This window comes from Gallinula chloropus (genome assembly GCF_964237585.1).
Source record: "Gallinula chloropus genome assembly, chromosome: 1".
In the NCBI taxonomy this organism is placed as follows: domain Eukaryota; kingdom Metazoa; phylum Chordata; class Aves; order Gruiformes; family Rallidae; genus Gallinula; species Gallinula chloropus.
This window is the reverse complement of record NC_140085.1, coordinates 68,566,360-68,586,547: the sequence shown is the minus strand read 5'-3', so window position 1 is coordinate 68,586,547 and position 20,188 is coordinate 68,566,360. Positions and strand designations below refer to the sequence as shown.

Sequence of the window (20,188 nt, the reverse complement as noted above, 5' to 3'; positions counted from 1 at the left end):
GGCCTCCCGGGAGTGACGGCAGCTCTGGTGACAGTAGCTCTGTTGACAGTTCTCCTGCACAGTGATCTCTAGGTTTTTTGGGGAGAAAGGCAGGCTCTGAGCTAGCAGCCATCACCCTGGTTCCTTCTAACACATCTGAACTGTGCGATGGAGCTGATGAAACTGAGCTGGGATAGCAAGGAAGGGGCTTGGGGCAGCTTGTTTTAGTAAGAAAATTGGCATCTCTGTCCACACTCATCAAAGGTGGTTGTGAATGGCTTTCTTCTCTCACAGCCAAAAGCTTTCGCTGGCGCATTGGCAAAGAGGAGGAGGAGGGCTAGGTAGGGGACCCCCCGGTGCAGTGACCGGCAGCCCAGTGGGGCCATGGAGCGTCTCTGGCTGAGCGGCCAGGCCCAGACTGTCATTGCAGGGCAGGGCTTTCTCTGCCTCCAGCAGAGTGTTCGCAGCAGCCTGCACATAAGCACCGCCCCAGCACCCATAGAATGGGGAGCATAGCCCACCCTGCTGCAGGGGCCAAGCACCATGCAAAGAGGGTGAGAGGGGCACACTGAAAAGCCAGGTTTCTCCCTGGTTTTAGAGGAGGAGGATCTCAGGCTCCACTTAATTCTGTGTTGCCTTATTTCCTGGCTAGCTGAAGGGCTTGTCTGTGCTTGACAGTACTTGTTCTTTCTCCTTTCGTGTGTGCTGGAGGAGGTGGGGAAGGAAGGTGAGGTACTTTCTATTTAAAACCAGAAGTGTTTGTCATCTACATCCAGGTGAATTAATCCACACTGGAAGGAAGGAATTATGACATTCACTTTGCCTTTTGTAATGTGGGAAAGCCGTGGATGGATGCATGCAGCATTGCAGGAATTGCTTTGTGCACTAGTGTTTTCACCACTGTCCTGTTCTGCTTAGCTGGCAACTGTCCACACCCTTCCCCTCACAAACCTTGAGCTCCATACCATAGTAGGGAGCAGTGACCAAGCATTGCCCTTTTTCTCTTCATGCTGGCATGTGGCCAGCTGCACCCTCCCACGGTGCCAGCTTGCAGCCAGTTTACGCACCCAGTCTCCTACGAGTTGGGCAGCAGCTGCTTCGCTGCCGTGTGCCCAGGAGCTGAGGTCCTGGACTTGGGAGCTTCTGGGAGAAGTGTGGCTAGCTTTATGGCAACAGGGGTCGTCAGACTGCCTCGCTTGAAAAGTACTGTCACAGTCTGTGAGGGAGAGGTGACACTCCCTACATCCGGTCCGGAGAGATGTGAAAGGCTTGTAAGCCCCATCAGGGGTAACTGTGAGATTTCTGGGAGAGTTTGTGTAGCCTGCTAGGGGCTGGTAGTTGCCAGATAAGTTCCTGTACGCTTGTCTGTCACGTTACTGACCCTACTGCAAATGGTAGTTGAACGTTTGCTTTAGGTAGCCCAGCTCCTGGGGCTCTCCTGTGGTGAAGGACCAAGCTGACCTGCAGTGGGAGCATAACTCTTCCAGTAATTCTTGGGTTCTTGTATGTTCACTGTATGTGAAGGCTACAGGTGTAGTCAGTCTTGTTTTGTTATTTTCTTTCTCATCTCCATTAAATCCTTATTGCAGAGATATCTGTCTTTCACTACAATGAACCAGCCTTAAAGAAGATGCTTAACTGTTCCCCTGACTAGACATTTAAGCCCTCCCCCAATCTCTCTGCTGAAAGTTTGCCTGTCCCTTCTCCTGCATCATTTCTCAAAGCTGCTCTCTTTCTTTCCCTGAGGTGTTCAAAACACCTGGCAGTAATGTGATGAGACAAATTTCACTTGGCAGCTTCCAGTGTTGATCTGCTGCGCACCTCCCTCTACCCTGTCACCCGGTATCATCATGGAACTGCTCCAGATGCCGTTTTAAACTTATCCATTCACGTGTCCAAATCCCTTGCAGCAGAGCCAGGGAAGTGGAAATTGGGTCTTTAAGCTTAATGAGAGTAAATCCAGTGTTATGCACATCTATAACAGCACAATGAGCAAGCATTCTTCCCCTCACAGATTGTGGGCTTGAGTTTGAGAACCTTACTAAAGGTCCTTTATATGCCCACCCTGTCTTTATTAGTAGTAAACTTACCTTATCCAAGAGCTTGTGTCCAAGACCACCCATCTCCATAAACACTCTCTCTGCTCCTGCAGAGCCTGCTTTTCAAAACTGTCTGTAGTAGGTGTGATAAGCAGTACTTTTCTAGTCATGTAGCAGGGAAGACTCAGGTAGCAGGAAGAGCTAAGAACAGTGTGAGAGTGATCTGATGTGATCATGGGGCCTTTGTTAAAGGAGGTGTAGACATACCTATGGGGGACGACGCAGGTAAAGTTGATCCTGTCTTGGGCAAACTGGCTGCTTACAAGTTTCTGACCCTACTGCTTTCTATGCTCTGCTCTTTTGTTACTGTGCTGCAACGTCTTCCTGACAGTCCTGTGCCTTCTTCCCATGTGCAAGCTTCAAAAGATGGTTTAGCAGCACCAAGGTAGTTAACTGACAGCAGTAAGAAGTGGCAGAAGGCCTGTGGGAACTTTCTGAAGGGACTCATCTCTTAGAAGCATACTGTTTTGTTGAAATTAGAACTACTTACAACTACTTGATACTTGGGGGGTGGAAATTCCAGATTGCTGAGTAATCTTGGTTTTGTAAGAAATATTATCTTTTCAATCTAAAAAAATGTTAAGGATTCCAAGATTCCATGAGAAAAAAAAAAAACAGGGAAAGAAGTTAGCCATTGAATTAACTTAGTTAACTCAGTTTTCCCTCCATTTTTTTAAAGTTCTAAGATTATGAAAATATAATTAAGGTGTATATAACACTTTAGTTATAACTCCAGGGCATGGGCTTACTGGTTTTAGGGCAGGTGTTCTGCTTTACTTTATGTAATGGAAAATATAAGCTAAACCAGCTTTCAGATAAGGTATGCCCTGGCCATGGAGTTAACTGGGACAATTAGGCCAGATGTAATCACACCCTTGTTGCTTTCACTTTCTGTGTGGGATCAGAAAAATATAGTTGTGACTATAGATCCACTCTGGCCCAAGGAAATCACTACTAATCTCAAAGATTTCTCTTTCCATGCAGAGACTTTCCTTTCTCTGTGACTCTCCCAAGTTGAAAGTATCACACACATTCCCCCAAAAGCAGTTGAAAATGTGGGGAAAAATGCTATTCTTAAAATTGTAGGGAAATTAGGAATTCCAGAGAAGGAAAAAGTGTATAGTGTTTTCTGATGGTTGGTTTGGTGGTGGGTTTTTTTCATGAGCTTTGCAAACAGTCCAGAGCCAGGCCTTGGGGCTATTTTGGCACTAAGCAGCTAGAAGACTTTTACCTGAAGAAATCTGATGTTGTTTCTCTGACTAAAAGACTGTGCACTTGTATCTGGTAACTTCAACATGTGTAGGACAGGGTGAAAGAGGAGAACACTGAAGCTTTATTCAAGGGGCACTTCTGACTGTGGCTACATGTTGCACCAGATCCTTCAAGGGTTAAATTAGAACCTCTGATATGACTGCAAGGCTACCTGTTGTGTGTGTCAAGTGGCCCAAAGCAGCAATTTTTGAGCTGTTTCTGATAAGCAGGGGATAGGGAATAGAGAAGACAGGCTGGAACACTATAGAAAGTGTCCTAAAGGCAGAAGAAAAGGCAAGGGGGACACCAACTATGGTTTGTCTTGTGTCTTTTAAGGTAGGAATTATGGGTCATGGGACAGGTAGAAGCCAGAAAGATAAAAGTGGTGATTCTACCATCCTTTTCACAGACATTTCCCAAAAGTACATTCCCTAGTGCTTTGTCACGTCTGAACTTCAAATGCAATAATGGATGGGAAATTCCACTATATCCTTTGGGAAACTGTCCAACAATCCTGGGATGACTTCTTTTTTTCCCCTTAAAAGAGAAAATGAAGATACAGTTTCTCTTTGTAGCCTGCAGATACATGACCGCACACCAGAGGTACTCCCCTCACCCCATGTGGTTTACAGCCTTCAAATATCTTGTGTCTTGTGTCATGTCCTAGTTATAGGAATGCAAGAATTTGATTAATAGATGACTTGTTAATCAGTTCCTGGGATCAGCTGCAACAAGGCCCAGTGCACATAGGTTCCCAGAGATCTGTAAAGAGAGCCATCAGCCATTTCCCTGCTGAAATCAAAGAGATCTCCAAGCCTCAGCTAGCCACTAGGAGAGAGGTCATGAGTATCCCTTCACCATGCCTCGCGAAAATTAATGGAGGTTATGATGATTTTATTGTTCTCTGAATGGTTCTTTTAAGCTAATTAGATTTACTGTGTCATTCTGCAGAGTAACAGAAGAATACATTTTTTTGTCTTTATCAGGATGTGTCACTGATGGAGTCTGAAGAAACGAGCGAGGGAGGGACCACTCCCCCATAATCCAGCAGCGACAGTGGAGAAACCTGGGATTCTGCAGCAGTCAAAAGAGAGCATCATGCCCCTCACACATCAGCCAAAATGAACGCCAGCCCCTCTGACTCTGTAAAGGGAGCAGAGCTCAGCACTCTGGAGGACTGCCTTTCTGCTCCAGGGGATGCAGCAGAGATGCTGGGCAGACCCTCTAACCCTGTGCAAAAAGTGCCAGCAGGACTGGAACAAGAGCAAGGTGATGCAGAGCCTCAAAAGGGACTCTCCGAATTGGAAGGAGAAATGCTTTTAGAGGAGGGCGGACTGGATAGTTCTCTGAAACTTGAGCAGGTTGACCTGGAAAGCAGCCAGGAGTCTTCCTCTCTCAGCACAGTCCAGGATGGGCCATCCCCTGGCAATGCCATCCTGCAGGCTGTGGACCTCAGCACTGAATTTCCCCAGTGCCAGGCAGAACTGGCTTTTTACAGCTCAGACCCTCAGGTCCAGCATCCGAAATATCCTTTGGCTGATGTCATTTCCTCTCAGAGAGAGACAACTAAGTGCTTCTTGGTGTGTAAAACTGTTTCAGAGGCACATTATAAGGCTGAACCATTTATGGATAAGATCTCCACAGATTCTTTGCAGGATTTTGATGCTGGTGCAGAGCAGAAGAAAGGCAGCAAAAAAGTGGCACCAGCAACTGATGAGCAGCCTACCACAGAGAAAACGGCAGAGGACATGGCTTACACTTGTGAAGATGCTAAGGAAAGCGTAAGAGCACCCCAGGGTTTGGAAGAGGTTTCAGAGTCTTCCTCTTCTCATCAATTGTCTTCCACCTTAACAGATGACAGTCAGATAAGTTTACTACAAGCAGAAGCCAACACTTCAGCTGGTGAATCGAGGAGCAGCAGCGTGGTCAAAGACCAGGGAACAGTTCCTAAAAGAACCTCATCCACTTTTAAACGCCTTTGTCCTGAAGATGATCGCAGGAGCAGACCTGCCTCTCCAGCCCAGAGTGCCTTCCAGGGAAAAGACACTGTTGAAAAAAATGAGAAAGCCAATACTTCACAGCATACAGAACCAGCACAGAAGGTGACAGCGTCTGAACTTCAGCAGGAAGAGGAGAGGAAAGAGAGGAAAGAGTGCAAAGAGCAGATGGAAGAAGGAAGATCATTAGGGCCCAAAGATCAGAAGAACAAGAAACGAAATGAGAAGAAACAACTGCAGAGGGAAGAGCTCAAACTGGAGGCTCTGTCATCAGCTCTTGGGGCAGAGATATCTTCTGTTCCCAGGCGTAACGTGGACTTGTGTGATTTGGAGAATGTGTTTTTGGCTGATCAAACAGGTTCAGCATTTCCTGCTGGGGAGCCTGTCTCTGTGGGTCAGCATCCTGGTGAGGGTATACTGCTGAAAGCTCATGTCACAGAAGCAGGTTCTGGATGTGAGCCACCCACTGTCAGCCCTCTGTCCACAAATAACCGGAACCCAGGGGGTGAAGCTGCAGTGGTGCCTCCACACACACCCCGTATCTCTGCCCAGGCAGAAGATCTAGAAGACTCTGGCCGCTTTTCCATCAGTGGTCAGGGTGTCGGAGAGGCTGACGTGGATGACACGACGAGTCTGGGCAGGGAGGATAAGCACAGTGATGGGCCTAGAAGAACTGTCCAGAGGCTTGATGAAAGAGATGTACCACTCCAGGGAGGAGTGGCAGCACCTTGTAGCATAGAGAACCCAGAGGCTTTTGTTCCAGCACACCCTTCCTCTGGTTCCAAGAACTTGGAGCCACTTGATGCAGTAGATCCTCATCCCATTGCGGAAAATTTGGGAAAAGCTGAGCTTCAGGACTTCATTCCAGCTTTACCCTCAGAGCTCACCTCTGTGGCTTCATCATCTGTCCCACACCAAGAGGATGCTAGTGAAACAGCCTCTGTGAACTCTGAGTGCTGTCCTGGTGCCAAACTGAACAAGCTGCTAGTCTCTGTAGAGAAGCCAGCCAACCAAGCTGCTTCTGTACATGTGCAGGACCCAACATCAAGGGAAACTGCTATTGTAAGTACTGGTCCAGGGGAGACAAACTCTTCCCATGAACTCCTTGCTTCTGAGGAAGGCTTTCATGAAGACTTTAGTGGCCATTCTCTCTCTGTAACATATACAAGCTGTCTTCCTCTAGAGGGTGGCCTTCCTGAGGATAGGAGGACTGAGGCTGTAACTGCAAGTCCTCTGGAACCATCCCATACACCAGGCAGGACTTCCACTCCCCTGAACCACAGAGAGACAGTTCAGCAAAAAACACCAGAAAAAAGTGCCATTATCCAAGGAGAAGAAACTGGAGCAAATGTGGATCATGAAGCACAACAAATGCCTTTACTTGATCAGCCTGACAGCAGTTTAAACCAAAGAGAGCCTGGATCCAGAATCTCCAGTGTCCTGAGGACCCTAATTTGGCCTTCTAAAGAAGATACGGTCCTTGCCGTGGATGAGCAAGAACAATCTTTGTCTCCTGTGTCCCACTCAAGCCTACCTCGGATATCTGAACCTGATGCCAAACAGATTCCTCATCCTCCTTCCCATGCCCAGAGCCCCAGTCAAGCTCAGGCCCCTGCACTTAATGCAAATCACCTTGCCCAACCTCCAGCCCCTGACAGTTACCAGCCACTGGCTCCTGGGTCCCACTCCAGGCCACATCTCAACTGTAGTATGGACAGTAATAAGTTACTAGCCATTCACCCCACTATAAGCCATCCTCCTCGAACTGCCACCTCTGTGTCTTATTCTAACACTCTGGCCTCTGCTACTGATGGAGAAAATGTAGCAGAGAAAGATGACCTTGTTCCAGTAATTAGAGAGCGGGATCGTGGTGACTCAGGTGCCCGCGGTACAGAGACTTCTGATGACTCAGGGGTCAGTTTGTTGGCCAAAAGCTTTTCTGCTGCTGGAGGTGAGGCATTTGCTAGCTGCTCTGACACCAGCCCTGAAACAGACCAGCACATGGATATACCATGTGGAAAATCCTCACCTGACCACCCTTCCTGGCCCTCACTGGCAGGCCTGATAACACCTGCCGGCTCCAAGAGCAGAGACTCTGCACAGCCGCCTCCAGGACTAGCGTTCACCAACCCAGTCCATATCCTTCAGCTCAGCTCTCCATCACTGCCAACCACCAGAACAACCTGCCAAGAAGAGGAGGTCTCAGGGGAGCTACGACGGGACCAACAGGCAGGCATCTTTGGTGTGGACACAAAGAGCATCCAAGCTCCACTGGCAATCAGAGAGAAAACACAAAATGAGAGGAGGGCCAAACAAAGGGTGGAAGGAGAAGGACACCGCTGGGTAGCTCAGCCAAAGGCAGAAGTGCCCAGGCATTTACCCTTGGAAAAATCTATAAGTTGGCCAGACAGAAAATCAGTCAGGGTAGTTGTACAGGAGCCAGCAGCCAGTCGAGAAAACCCCATTAAACGCCAAGGAAAAACCAAGGACTGGCACCGTCAGGGCCTGAGGAGGACGTCAATACCACCAGACGTGCAGGGTGAGTCCTCTCCCCTATTACTGCCCTCCCTCCCCCCAAAAAAAAACCCCAAAACAAACCCATGCTGCACGTACCAGAAGTGTAGAATTAGATTAGTTAATCTGACAAAAGGGGGTGGTTGCTGAGAGCTCAGCATTGTTCTTGTGCCTTTACTCCTAACATCAGCCCTGTAGCCCCACTGCTGCTCTGCCCCAAACTTCACTTTTCCCAGTTCTCTCCCCTAGCTCCCCTCTGCCACCTGTAGCCCCTGCTCATCCTCTGAGCAGGGCTGTGCTCTGGGATTCAGTTCACAGTGATGCCTGCAACAGAGAGAGCATATCTCACTTCGTGGACGCCTCACCCCTCGGCTTTGCATCCAGTTTCTCCTCTTGTCCTTTCTCTGCCTTTAACGAGCTCTTGCCCTTACCCGGTGCTATGTCGGCCTGCCTGCATGGACGAGTCTCTTGGCCGGGCTCAGTTCAGAGCTGCTGCTCGTCATCTCTGCCGCCATCGCATGGCCGGTGCCTTCCAAGCAGTAAGGAAAACTCGTGCCCACGCCCTCGGTAGCCCGTATCTGTCACAGCATGTTTTAGTTCCTTGTTTACTCGCTACCTCCCTCCTGTTTTGCAACTGACGCCTTTAGGTTCCAATTTGACCTTCTGAAAGAGATGATCTTCCTGAGAACGCCGGGTTTGAGATTACAGATAAGAATGCAAATTTGTCAAATCCAAGGTCCCAACTTGCACAGAGGCCAAATCACTGATGTCACAAATGGAAAACATGCATCGCCTGCCATGCAGCTCACTCAGGCAGCACTCATCATCAAGATGCACGTCTGGTCTTTATTATATCTTACATGATCTTTAGACATACTTGCTGCTTCTCAGCTCTTAGTTTATTTTCCAAACTCCACAACACGGTGGATTTTTGGCACACAGGAATAGGAGGGGTGCATGGAGGGGTGTAAAAGGTTTGGCAGCACTTGAATCGAGATTTGTTTGTGTGTTTGACCTGTAAATTCTTGGTTCCAAATTTTAAAACATTCAAGGCAATTGTACTGTCTTTCCCCTGACAGCTCAGTCTTTGGGCTCTCTTCCTCCTCCTCCCAATAAATTTTATATAGAATTTCTTCACACCTTCACTATTTAATTAATCCCTCACAAAACAAAAGTCACACTTTCCCCCTTTTAGATAAACAGAAGATGACTCAAGCAGCAGTTTGTGAATGCTCATGTAGTACATAAATGTCAGAATTGGATTACAGCATTTGTTCTCAGGCTGCATCCCTGCTAAACTCTTTGCGGGACTGATTTTATTCCATGTCCAGCACTTGTGTCCCAGAAGTCACTGAGAGATTTTGGGGCTCAGCATCCATAAGAAAGTCTAAGACTTTCAGACATGAGTAGTGTCTTTGGGTCCATTGATCCTGGCCCAAGTTGCTGAAAGGGTAAAGACAGCACTAAGTAGGGCCCTACAGGCAGTGTCTTTGCTTGGACAACTGCAGAGGGAAGCTCTTTGAGTTACTCCATCGCTGAAAGTGTCAGACATGTTCTTTGTATGAAAAGCAACTGTGCCTAAGTAACAGATGTAAAGTGTAAGTAATGTCCAGGATTATTAAAACCAGAATGTTTCTGACCCAGAAATAAAAGTCAGGAGGGCACTTGTTCTCCAACCCAAGACCACCAGGGGGGTGGGGCATGGGTAAGTGGTATCTGTGTATCATTTGGACTGTATCTTGACTCCAAAATGGATTTAATGTGTTTACATTCTACTTGTCTCTCGTGCAGAAATCCCTTCTGTTCCCTCAGAGGAAGAAGCTCACAAGGCACACAGGGAACCACCAGTCAGTTCAGAAACAGTTGTATTGCGGTAAGTCTCTAAAAGGCCCCTAGAATTTGCCTTCATCCCTGCATAGTGTGGACACCCGATGCTCTCTGTTGTTCCTGAGGGACCAAAGCTGATGATATGGAGGAGAAAACTAATAAATTTACTTAGTCCAGTGTTTCAGTCCATGCTCTCTGGGAGAGGATCCCATTGCAACAGAAGTATTTCAATCCCTTTAGGACAGTGTCTCCATCTAGCCAAACTTTGTTCTTCACTAAGTAAAGCCTATAGAACTTGAGCCTGTTGTAGAGAGGTCCTTGCTGTAACAGATCTGTTACTAAGATCTGGATGAGCCTCCTCTGGCACCGTGCTCTTCATTCGGTCTTTGTCTCCAAACCCTTATTTCCTGACAGAGAGAAGAAACCTGTGGACACAATGGAGAACTTCAAACGCCGACATTCCAAACTGATCAACTCCTGTAAGTACCCTCTGCCTGAAGTGCTGTGGCAGACCCTGCTCCTCCGTCATCTCCCACCTCTGCAGAGAGCACAAATGAGAAGAGCTCCTGCCAGAGGGTAGCAAGGAGAGGGCGTTAGGGAATGGTGTTAAGGGGAGGCAGTGAAACCAGAGTCCTGCACTACACTCAGGCAGCTGGAGAGCTTTGCTTATGGTGGTGTGGTGGTCTGAGGTATTCAGTGGTCTAATGCTTGTGCTCTAATGTATTCAGTTATCCTAAACTGAGACAATAAGATAATTTTCTCTATATTGAAGCAGAGGACAAGTAGCTGTTGTAGCAAGTATAAATGTATATGCCATGCCTCTCTTCACAGCAAGATTGCTGTATCAGGAGTACAGTGATGTGCTTCTGAACAAGGCCATTCAGAGCCAGAAGAGAGTGGATTCTTTCGCAGAGGATATAGAGTCAAGTTTCCCAAGCTCCCCAAGGCTGCGGAGGAAAGTGCTGTCTCCCCAGGACTCCTACTTGCAACGTCTGTCCATCTCGTCCACTGCCTCCCTCTGGCAGGACATCCCCATGATACGGGGCAGCCGGATACTACTCAATATGTCCCGTGATGAGCAGAAGCTGCAAGAGGTAATGGACAGATGAAACAAGGTAGATGGGTGCTCTGTGGTCAAGAAAAGAGTCTCCAGAAGGGTGGTTAAAGTGGAGAGCAAACATGTCTCATGTGGGAATGGAGGTGGTTGAAGGCAGATGATGTCAGCTCTACCCATGTAAGCAGTATGGGGATGTGGTACCGGTGCTTGTGGAAGCAGTACAGTGCTGAAGTTCAGAACTGTAGAGATAAGGAGAGCTGAAGGATGGACTCTGGAACGTTTCAGTAGCTGCATGAAAACAGACATGGGGGAATTGGAACAAGATAAAACAATGAATTTTGAGTACATTCAACTCAAAAGTGAATATTTAAGTAGAAGACTCCCAGCATTCTCCCACGCATAAGCTTTTGAGAGATGCTAATAAAACCACAGTGAGTTGCAGTTTCTGTGGTACTGTGAGTTTACCAAATTGACCTGTGTGAACTGCAGGGATGAGAGGAAACAGGAAGATGTGTGGGTTCAGCAAAATGGTCCATAGAGAAACTGGGTGAGGAAAATGAGAGGAACTGAAAAGTGATGGGGAGGACCCAGAGAAAAAAGTGAAAACAGCAGCATGAGAAACATGATGAAGGAGAAAAACAGGGGTGATGCAGATACATGCTCCGATAAATTTTCCAGTAAACCTGGGAACCCAGTGAAAGTGGAGTTGAGGGGGGTACAAAAAGTCAAATGAGAACAGGTAGCTATTTTCTTGTCTGTCATACCACAATACACATAATGGCATGCTTGCCCTTCATTCCTAAAGCCTCTCTTCTGCAGTTACCTGCTACTTGCATCATACACTGGGAGGTTTTCTGGTTCTTCTCTGTAAGGCTCCTCACAGACTTGCCTAGTCTACTGATGCTGTGTTCCCTTCTTTTATCTCCCAAGGCCAAGTTTGAGTTGATCATGTCTGAGGCCTCCTACCTGCGCAGTTTAAACGTGGCGGTGGATCACTTCCAGCGATCATCGGAGCTCCAGGCAATGCTGACCAATCAGGAGCGTCAGTGGCTTTTCTCCCGCCTTCACGATGTGCGGGATGTCAGCGCCAGGTGGGACACGGCCCTTTGCTTCCCGGGTCACACCTGCCATGGGGCACAGACACAGCCCATCACTTCCATCAGTAACATCTCTCACTCCAGTTCTGCGTGTTCATTGACCTGCAAGGCAGATAGACGCACGTAGCACTTTATGATTGCATACCAACGCTGCCCTGGAAAGGGACATTCATCTTTTTAAGTGACAGGGCAATGGAAATCTTGGTGTTAAGTTCCAGAGACTACAGCACAGTTGTGCACAGAGCTCCTTGCAGGAGATCAAAATGTTCAAAATGCTACTGTAGCCGTGCCCTATTGGCTTAAGTGACAACTGAACTTGACTAACCAGACCTCACCCCAAAACCAAACGCAGCTCTTGTCAAATACAAGACAAAAGAAGCAGCTGCTGTCTGAGCGCTGACCAATTAAAAAAAAAAAAGGGGGGAGGAAAAAAAAGGGAAGAAAAAAGGGAGACTTCCCCCCCTCTCCCCTCTCGCAGTTACAGTCATCACTTGACGGAACCTAATGTGACTCAATTGAGCATAAGTCATAAAAAGTAGACATGACCCCACATGCAAGGAATCCTGTATGCTCTAGGATTCTGGTCTCCTTTTCTCCTGCAAGGCTTGGCCCCATACATTGCTAAGCTAGTGAGGTTTCCTGCTACCTTTCTACTAGTGGGATTACACTGGTGACGTGTTAATTTTCAGTTATTTCCTGACCATACCTTTATAAGTATGTCCTCTCAAGAACATAGGTCTTTTGCCTCTTCTTCTTCCTGAATTGTTACTGTACAGGCATTATGGTCTCTCTAGAAGTAAAGAGCTGTCTTGTGCTTACGTACTGGCAGTCAGGATTTTTGGAAGCCTAAGGATGTTCCTGCTTTACTAAATGGCATTGATATTTCCCCCCTTTTTATGGCACCGCAACCATGTGCTGCAGTTTCCTCTTTGACTTGGAGGAGAAATTTGAGGAGGATATATTCACCTTCCACGTGTGTGATGTGGCTCTGAAACATGCCCCTGAGTTCCGCAGGGTGTACCTACCATACGTAACAAACCAGACATACCAGGAGCAAACATTCCAGCGGTTACTGTAAGTTTATTTCATTTATTGCACTCCTTCCCCCTGCTTCCTTCCTTGTTGCACCTTGAATATTCACTCTTCCCAGCGATAGGGAATGCAGCAGGTACAGGCTGTTGGCCAGTGCTCACACTACATTCCCAGAAGAACAGGCAGGACCTTTCTTCAATTCAGTGGCATGTGGGGCAGCAGGACAAAGCTGCTGCAGGCTCCTCTACTCTAACAGTGGAAAGGGAAAGAATAATTAATATCTGATTCTATCGCAAGCTTTTCTTTCTGTCTGCTCTCTACAGAAGAGGGCAAAAATGACTGTATGGATAACGGTTTTCAGGCTACTAAGAACCATAAAATGGTATTTTCAAGTGAAACTTTCAACCTCAACCATTCTGTGATTCTGTAATTAAGAAAAAATATGGGTGCTGTCAGCAAGCTTAAACTAGCTATCCAGGAGTCTTTAAAATGGATCAGAAATCCTAGGGCTACATCAGTCTCGCTTGCTGTAGGTAGTGGAGCAGAAAAACTCTTGCCCTCTTTTGTACCTGGTGGCACAAACAAGCATTGCTTGGACACAGGCCCAGTCCTGAGCAAAGTGTCCTTGCCACTTCTGTGCTGTCACCCTTCATAACAGCCAATTCCAGTGAAGCTACAGTGATTCCAGGAGAAGACACTGTTCCCGACAGGCTGTTCAGGCACTGTCTCTGGCTGCTATTGACTGGGAGAGATCTAGTCTCACCGTTGATTCCCTTCAGGGAAAGTTCAGTTCCACACAGAAAGGACCTCCCAAATATTGTCTAGAGCAATGTGTATGGGGCCTACAACTGTCTTCCCCATCTCTTCAAGGATATGAGATTGGCTGCTCTGGTGGCTGGTGCTACTCTTATCATTAGCTTTTTATCTGCTGCTGCCCAGCGTGGAAAACTGGATGGCAGTGGCTATGTCTAAGAAGGTAAGAGAGAGATTGGAGGAGAAAGCAGCTATGCCCAGAAGCAGAGAGAGGGGAGGCAGCTGTTTCCAGAACCTGAACACAGTCCCTAGAGCTGGAACATTCCGTGCAAGGAAAGACTACGGATGACCGCTATCTCAGTGAATGCCCTCCTACTGATAGGGGGAACTGAAGTGTAGTCGTTAACTTCTGGCTTTTATTCCAGAGGGCTGTGACAGGAAGAAGAAAGGTATAATAACAGTTGTACTGCCATCTTATAGCTGTTAGAAACCCCTACTTGCTTTTCCTCAGCAGTAGCAGAGTTTCTTGCCATTTCCTGCCCCAGGGACCAAACCTGAGTGTTGGACCTGGAGAACTCCAACACTCGCTGAAATCTCATAGTAGGAAGACTATCTGCTCTGATGCCTGGATGTCTTCTTTCTTTACCACTCCCACAGAAATGGAAATGCAGGGTTCCAGCAAGTCCTGGAGAGACTGGAAAGTGATCCAGTATGCCAGCGCCTCTCACTTAAATCCTTCCTCATCCTCCCTTTCCAGCGCATCACGCGGCTCAAACTCCTCCTACAGGTAACTGTGGTGATCCTCTGCTTTCCTACAGTTTCTCTCAAGCTGATGCTTCTTCAGGTCTGAAAAGTCATAGATATGTGAGCTAGCAGCCAGCACTAGGTGGAAGGAAGGACTACATGCAGCCCTTCGTGTTGCATCTCTGCTAAGTCTGGCTCTAAAGCCGTTCTCTTGCACGTATAGTGAATGTGCCGGTGAGAGAACAAGCCTGGCTGTCAGCGTGCAAGCACCTGCGCCGTGAGGTGGGCATGACGGTCTGTGAGGTAGTGACATGGGTACACCAGTTAGGACTTTGTTGCAACACTACTTCAGTTGTACTCCAATAAACAATTTATGGAGCCTCCTCAGAACATGTTGACTTACACTTTATTGAACTTTGCTTCCTGCGAGGGTTCCTTGGCTGCCCTCTGGAAGGCAGCCTGTTTTGTCTCTTCGCCTCCAATGTTGACTAACAGGAGACTTCCAGGCGGGGAACCAGCAAGTCCCTAAGGAACTAATTTTGAGCTCTTTCTCTGAAATTCGTATTTTTTATTATTTGAGCCTTTTTGGAACAGGAGAAAAGGAGTATCAGACAAAGAACAATTCTGTGTGTAAGGCTGTTTGTGTTTGGATTGGTGGTTGTTTCCTGTGCCATGTAACTCGTACATGATAGTTAATACAATTTAAATTTTCAGGGATGCCCGGTACAATGCACCTTAGCAATGACATTCTGCATCTCAAATTTCCCACCTTGCTATTTCCACATCTCATCACCTACCACTGCTTTACTTTCCCTTGAGGTTGGCATCTTGGTGTCTCCTTGTTTCTAAAACCCTTCTCCGATACATATGTCCAGCTTTTCCTCCTTGCATTATGAAAACCATCTTCTCTTATGCAGAATATCCTGAAGAGAACTCGGCCAGGGTCTGAGGAGGAAGTGCAAGCAACACAAGCCTATGATGCACTTGAAAAGGTAAGGCTGTCAACCCATCTTGCAGGCCCGCAGAAAGGGATCTAGGGGTTTTGGTTGATAGTACCCTCAACATGAGTCAGCAGTATTCCCTGGCCACCAAAAGGGACAGCTGTATCCTGGGGTGCATTAAGTACACCCAACTGGTTGAAAGAAGTGATTGTCCCACTCTGCTCAGCACTGGTATGGCCTCACCTCAAGTACTGAGTGTAGTTTTGGGCTCCACAATGTAAGTATTAGTGTCCAAAGGAGGGCAACAAGGACTAGAGGGCATGATTTATGAGGAGTGACCAAGGATACTAGGCTTGTTAATCTTGAGAAGAGATGCAGGGGTGACCTCATTGCTGTCTACAACTTCCTTATGGCAGGGAGCGGAGAGGGTGGTGCTGTTCTCTCTGGCGCCTGGTGATAGGATGAGGGGGAGTGGTTTAGAGCTGTGTGAGGGGAAGTTCGGGTTGGGTATTAAGCTCCCCAGGAAAGTGACCATGGCCTCAAGCCTGACATGTTCAAGAAATGTTTGGGCAACGCTCTTGGATAAATTTTAGGGATATTCTGTGACTCTCCAGAGCCATGTTGCATCACACAGCTGCAGGGTACCTAAGTGGGCAAGTCCTTTTCAGTGGTACTTGCTGTTACTGTTGTTCCTCACCAGTAACAAATTAGTGTGTTCACGTGACTCTCTTGTAAGTGCAGGTCGCTGTGAGCTAAAAACACTAAAGCAGCAGACAGCTGGCCTGCAACTGAACCATGATACCAAATGACTTTTTTCAGGACCTTCTCTTTCCAGTCTACTAACTACCATTCCCCCTCTGTGTTCCTTACTTTTGCTTCTAATTAGCGATCAACTCCCGCCCTAGCTCCCAGCAGAAAATCTTGCTTTGAAAAAAAAAAAAAAGCATGGCAAGGTATTACTCTGTGGCATCCCTTCCTCTATCCTGTTCATTACCAAGGCAGGATTTAGTCTTCTGGGAAAAATTGTTACCTAAAATTTGTACAGCAGCGTAACATAGACATCTTCCTAGCTAGCTCCTGTTTTGTCTTGTGATGATCTGACCTTCTTGGAGTGTCACTTCCTTGCAATCTCTCCCCTATTCTCTACCACAAACTTAAAGGCCAGTTCAACATGATACATACCTCCTTAAAACTCTTAGGATTGCATGTTCCTGCTCCCAGCTCCCAAAGCACTCAGTCTGAGGTGGTTGGGCAAGATGAAATCCTTAGACGCTGGCTGTGTTCAAGCCAGCATTATCTCTGTGACACTTATACAGCTGCCCTGTATCACCTCAGGCGGCTGCGTAGGCAGCTTTTACAGGCTGAAGTACCCCTGTTTCATCGTGTTCTGTCCTCCCAGGAACAGGCAACAAGCTCTGGGTTGTGAAAAATCAGGGCCAATGTTTATCTAATCAGTCTCTTGTGTTTATAGTGCAGCATCTAAGAAGAGCTGCTTCGAAATGGTCAGCAATTCAATCCCTGTCACCTGAGAGAGAGGTCTCTAATATCCCCCCAGGATCCCAAAATAAAATTAAAAAAAAATATATATATTGCAGAGACTTAATTTAAATAATGCATTCTTTAAGAAAGGATGATCATCGTAGGGCTGGAGAAGTTCAGTATGCTCTTCTGGAAAAATACCTTTTTTTGCAGGAGGATACCTAAGGGATTGTCATTTACAGTGACTCTTGAGGGGCTCGTGGGATCAATACTGATGCCGCCAGGCAGTTCTGCTCCCACCTCACTGATGGTCTGTTTTCCTCTGCAGCTCATCAAGGATTGCAATGAAAATGTCCAGCGCATGAAGAGCACTGAAGAGCTGATCTACCTCAGCCAAAAGATTGAATTTGAGTGCAAGGTGAGCTCATCCATTCCCTAGGCATTGTTCTAGCATAATGTCTTTTCTATCTTTCCTCACAGAGTCACTTGCACTTAGTTTTTGTTCTCCTCTCCAGTATATAAAGAATATTTGAACCAGAATATCATACACAGGTCAGCTCTTCATCAGTGCTTCCCCTGCCCAACTGTTCACGCCAGCCTTCAGCTGAAGGTGCCTATTATGACTTACTCCTGTCCAGTTGAAGAGATTGAAGCACGCTTCCTGTAAAGGCAAAAATGCAAATCCAAAACTCATGGACACAATTTCCTTGTTACATGTTCAACACAAATGTTCACTTGTGTCTTGCAGATATTCCCACTCATCTCACAGTCCAGACGACTTGTGAAGTGTGGTGAGTTGACAGCACTGGACCTCAGCTCCCTGAGGAAAGTCACCACCCGCCCCATCTACCTACATCTTTTCAACGACTGTCTGCTCCTGTCTCGGCCCAAGGAGTGAGTGCTTTAACACAATTCTTGCTGCCTCTTCTAAAATACCCGTCTCTCTGGGTCTGTGCTTTGGTGAGAGTCCCTTTCCCTCCGCCTGCCAGCAAGTGGCAGCATTTGTCAAGTCACTCTCCTAACCCTGCATTAAGTACCATGCAAGTATGTGGAATCTGATATTGCCAACTCATTGTTACAGCACATGATAATATAACAAGATAACTTCTGGTTCCTAGTGGAACGCTTCTGTTCTGCTTCTCCAGCTCTATAACGTGAAACACTTTAATAACAACCATTTATTCTACTTTTAGTTGGTAAATAATGTCTTCCTGGAGGACAGAATGAAGACTAGTGGCTATGCAAGTCACTGTTTTGTCAAGAAACTAAAGAGTTGTTGTTTGGTTCTGTTGGTGTTTTGGGGTGGTGGTTTTGTTCTTAAGCTGTAAGCTATCAAATAGAATTCTGACAGGACAGAGCTTAGCATTAAGTCCCCTCTCTCTTCTCTAACCTGAGACTGCTACCAAGAACAAAGCGTAAGGTGCCTGAAGCAGATAAAGACTCATGAAAAGCTTTTTGCTTTCCTGACATCAGCAAACTATGTGTACTTGCTTCATAATCTTCATCACCTTAAAACTCACAGCTTGGTTTGTTCCTCCTCTTTACCTGCAGGGGTGGACGTTTTGTGGTGTTTGATCATGCCGCTTTCTCAGACGTGCGTGGGGAGAAGTGTGAGATGAAACTCCATGGGACAAACAAGAATGTTTTCCGTCTCTTTCTGCTTCAGAATTACCAGGGAAAGAGGGTGGAGTTTTTGTTTCGCACAGACACACAGTAAGAGCTCAAGGTTACCCTCCATAAGTCCTGTTAACATAACCAGGCACCTCCTTAGGAGCCTGATGCTTGTCCCTCAGCTACCCAGATGCTGAAATGTCAAATGCTGCTGCTAGACAGAGGACTTAAAAAACATCCTCTTGCCATAACAAGCCCCTTAATGAACAACCCTGCTCCTCTCTCATCAGAGCTCCTCATACAATACTGCCATGTTGTGTCATACCATCAGCCTCCAAAATTGGGAGGTTTTACTTTCTCCCATCCCCTTTCTCTACTTCCACTGTCTCTGCTTTCCCTAAGTATCCCCTCCCTGACCCCTCATGCGAGCAAACCTGTACACACACACTGTGCTGTCATCAGACTGTCCCTCACGTTGAATCCTGACACGTACCTGGTGATGTTTTTCAGCAGTGAGAAGCTGAGGTGGATCTCTGCTTTGGCTCCTCCGCAAGGAGAGGTGGACTTCCTGGAATTCCCTGGTAAGACTGCTCTGCTACTGCAGCAGTAAGGGTGGCTGGCTCAGAGAAGCTGGAGGCTCTGTGAGGTAGAAGATCCAAAAAAAGACTCCAAGGCGGAATACTTGCTTTTTTGTAAATAAAGAAGATATTTGTGGGCTTTCCCTCAGTGACAGGTTCTGCCAGCTATTTTACCTATATTTACTCCATATATTAAGTTAAATGAGCTATAGTCTCCCTTCCAGTTTTCTGCTCTTTAGTGTCTGGGCAGTCCCTTATCCCCTTTCTCCCTTGCAGCTGATGCATACAGGTTTAGTGTTGCTTCCTAGTGTACCATTAAGATCTTCCCTCCCCTTTAGATGCTCCACAGGTTCAATGCATAAAGACCTACAAGGCTCGAGAAAATGATGAGCTGGCTTTGGAGAAAGCAGATATCGTCATGGTTACGCAGAACAGCAATGATGGTGAGCAGGACAAACAATGACTATCTTAAATTATGGGTAGGAAGTCACTCACTCTAAAAGTATAAACCTTTAATGGCATCATCAGGCTTCAGAAGGAACCTCTCATTCCTGATTGTTGGATTGAGATGACGGAGAAACTCTTCATCAAGACACTTTCTTTGGAAGCAGAAGAGCAAGTCCTTTGATATTAGGGCCGTGTTGGGGGGCGGGGTGGGGGGGGGGAGGTTGGGAAGAATGAAAAAAGTGTTTTATCTATTTTGCCTCACCTTGTGCTTTTCCCCACGCTGCAGGGTGGATGGAAGGAGTGAAACTTTCGGACCGGGAGAGAGGCTGGTTCCCCATGGAATACGTGGAACACATCTCCAGCAAACACGCGCGGCAGAAGAACCTGAAGGAAGAGCAGCGCGTGGAGAACGCCAAGCAGCAGGTCTTCTGCAAGAAATAAGACTCTGCTTGGTTTGGACCTGTACAGTCTCCCTGCCACGGGGAAACCATCTTTTTTTCCTATTGTGCCTCAGAAGAAACACCTCTGTGAAGAGCATTATACAGCACTTTGACAGAACCAGGTGCTTTTTTTGCCAAAGAAAGCAGGAATTCAGTCAAGAAAAACAGTTCACTTCCTCTGTGTCACCAGCACTACGGCAACAGCAGGAGGGGGAAAAAACGTTGCATGCATTGCTTGCTTTGCAGTAGTAGGAGAGAGACTTTAATCAGACAGATGCCTGGGATCTGGACTTCTGAAAATATATTCCTGGTTTTGCCACTGACGAGTTGCAGGACCTTGGG

At 46.9% G+C, this 20,188-nt stretch overlaps 1 protein-coding gene across 1 annotated transcript; it reads left to right on the top strand.

Annotated features, from left to right (window-relative positions):
• Window positions 1-2,287: 2,287 nt before the first annotated feature.
• LOC311194266 (uncharacterized protein) lies at window positions 2,288-19,847 on the top strand (the record flags this gene model as incomplete). Its single annotated transcript, XM_084267310.1, is given in 17 exon segments — window positions 2,288-2,303; window positions 2,837-2,898; window positions 4,316-4,369; window positions 4,373-7,865; window positions 9,632-9,713; window positions 10,082-10,146; window positions 10,499-10,761; window positions 11,655-11,815; window positions 12,743-12,895; window positions 14,264-14,393; window positions 15,268-15,342; window positions 17,099-17,188; window positions 17,519-17,664; window positions 18,322-18,483; window positions 18,892-18,962; window positions 19,298-19,402; window positions 19,693-19,847. Coding segments are annotated over 17 exon segments (5,283 nt in total).
• Between the last annotated feature and the right edge of the window lie 341 nt (window positions 19,848-20,188).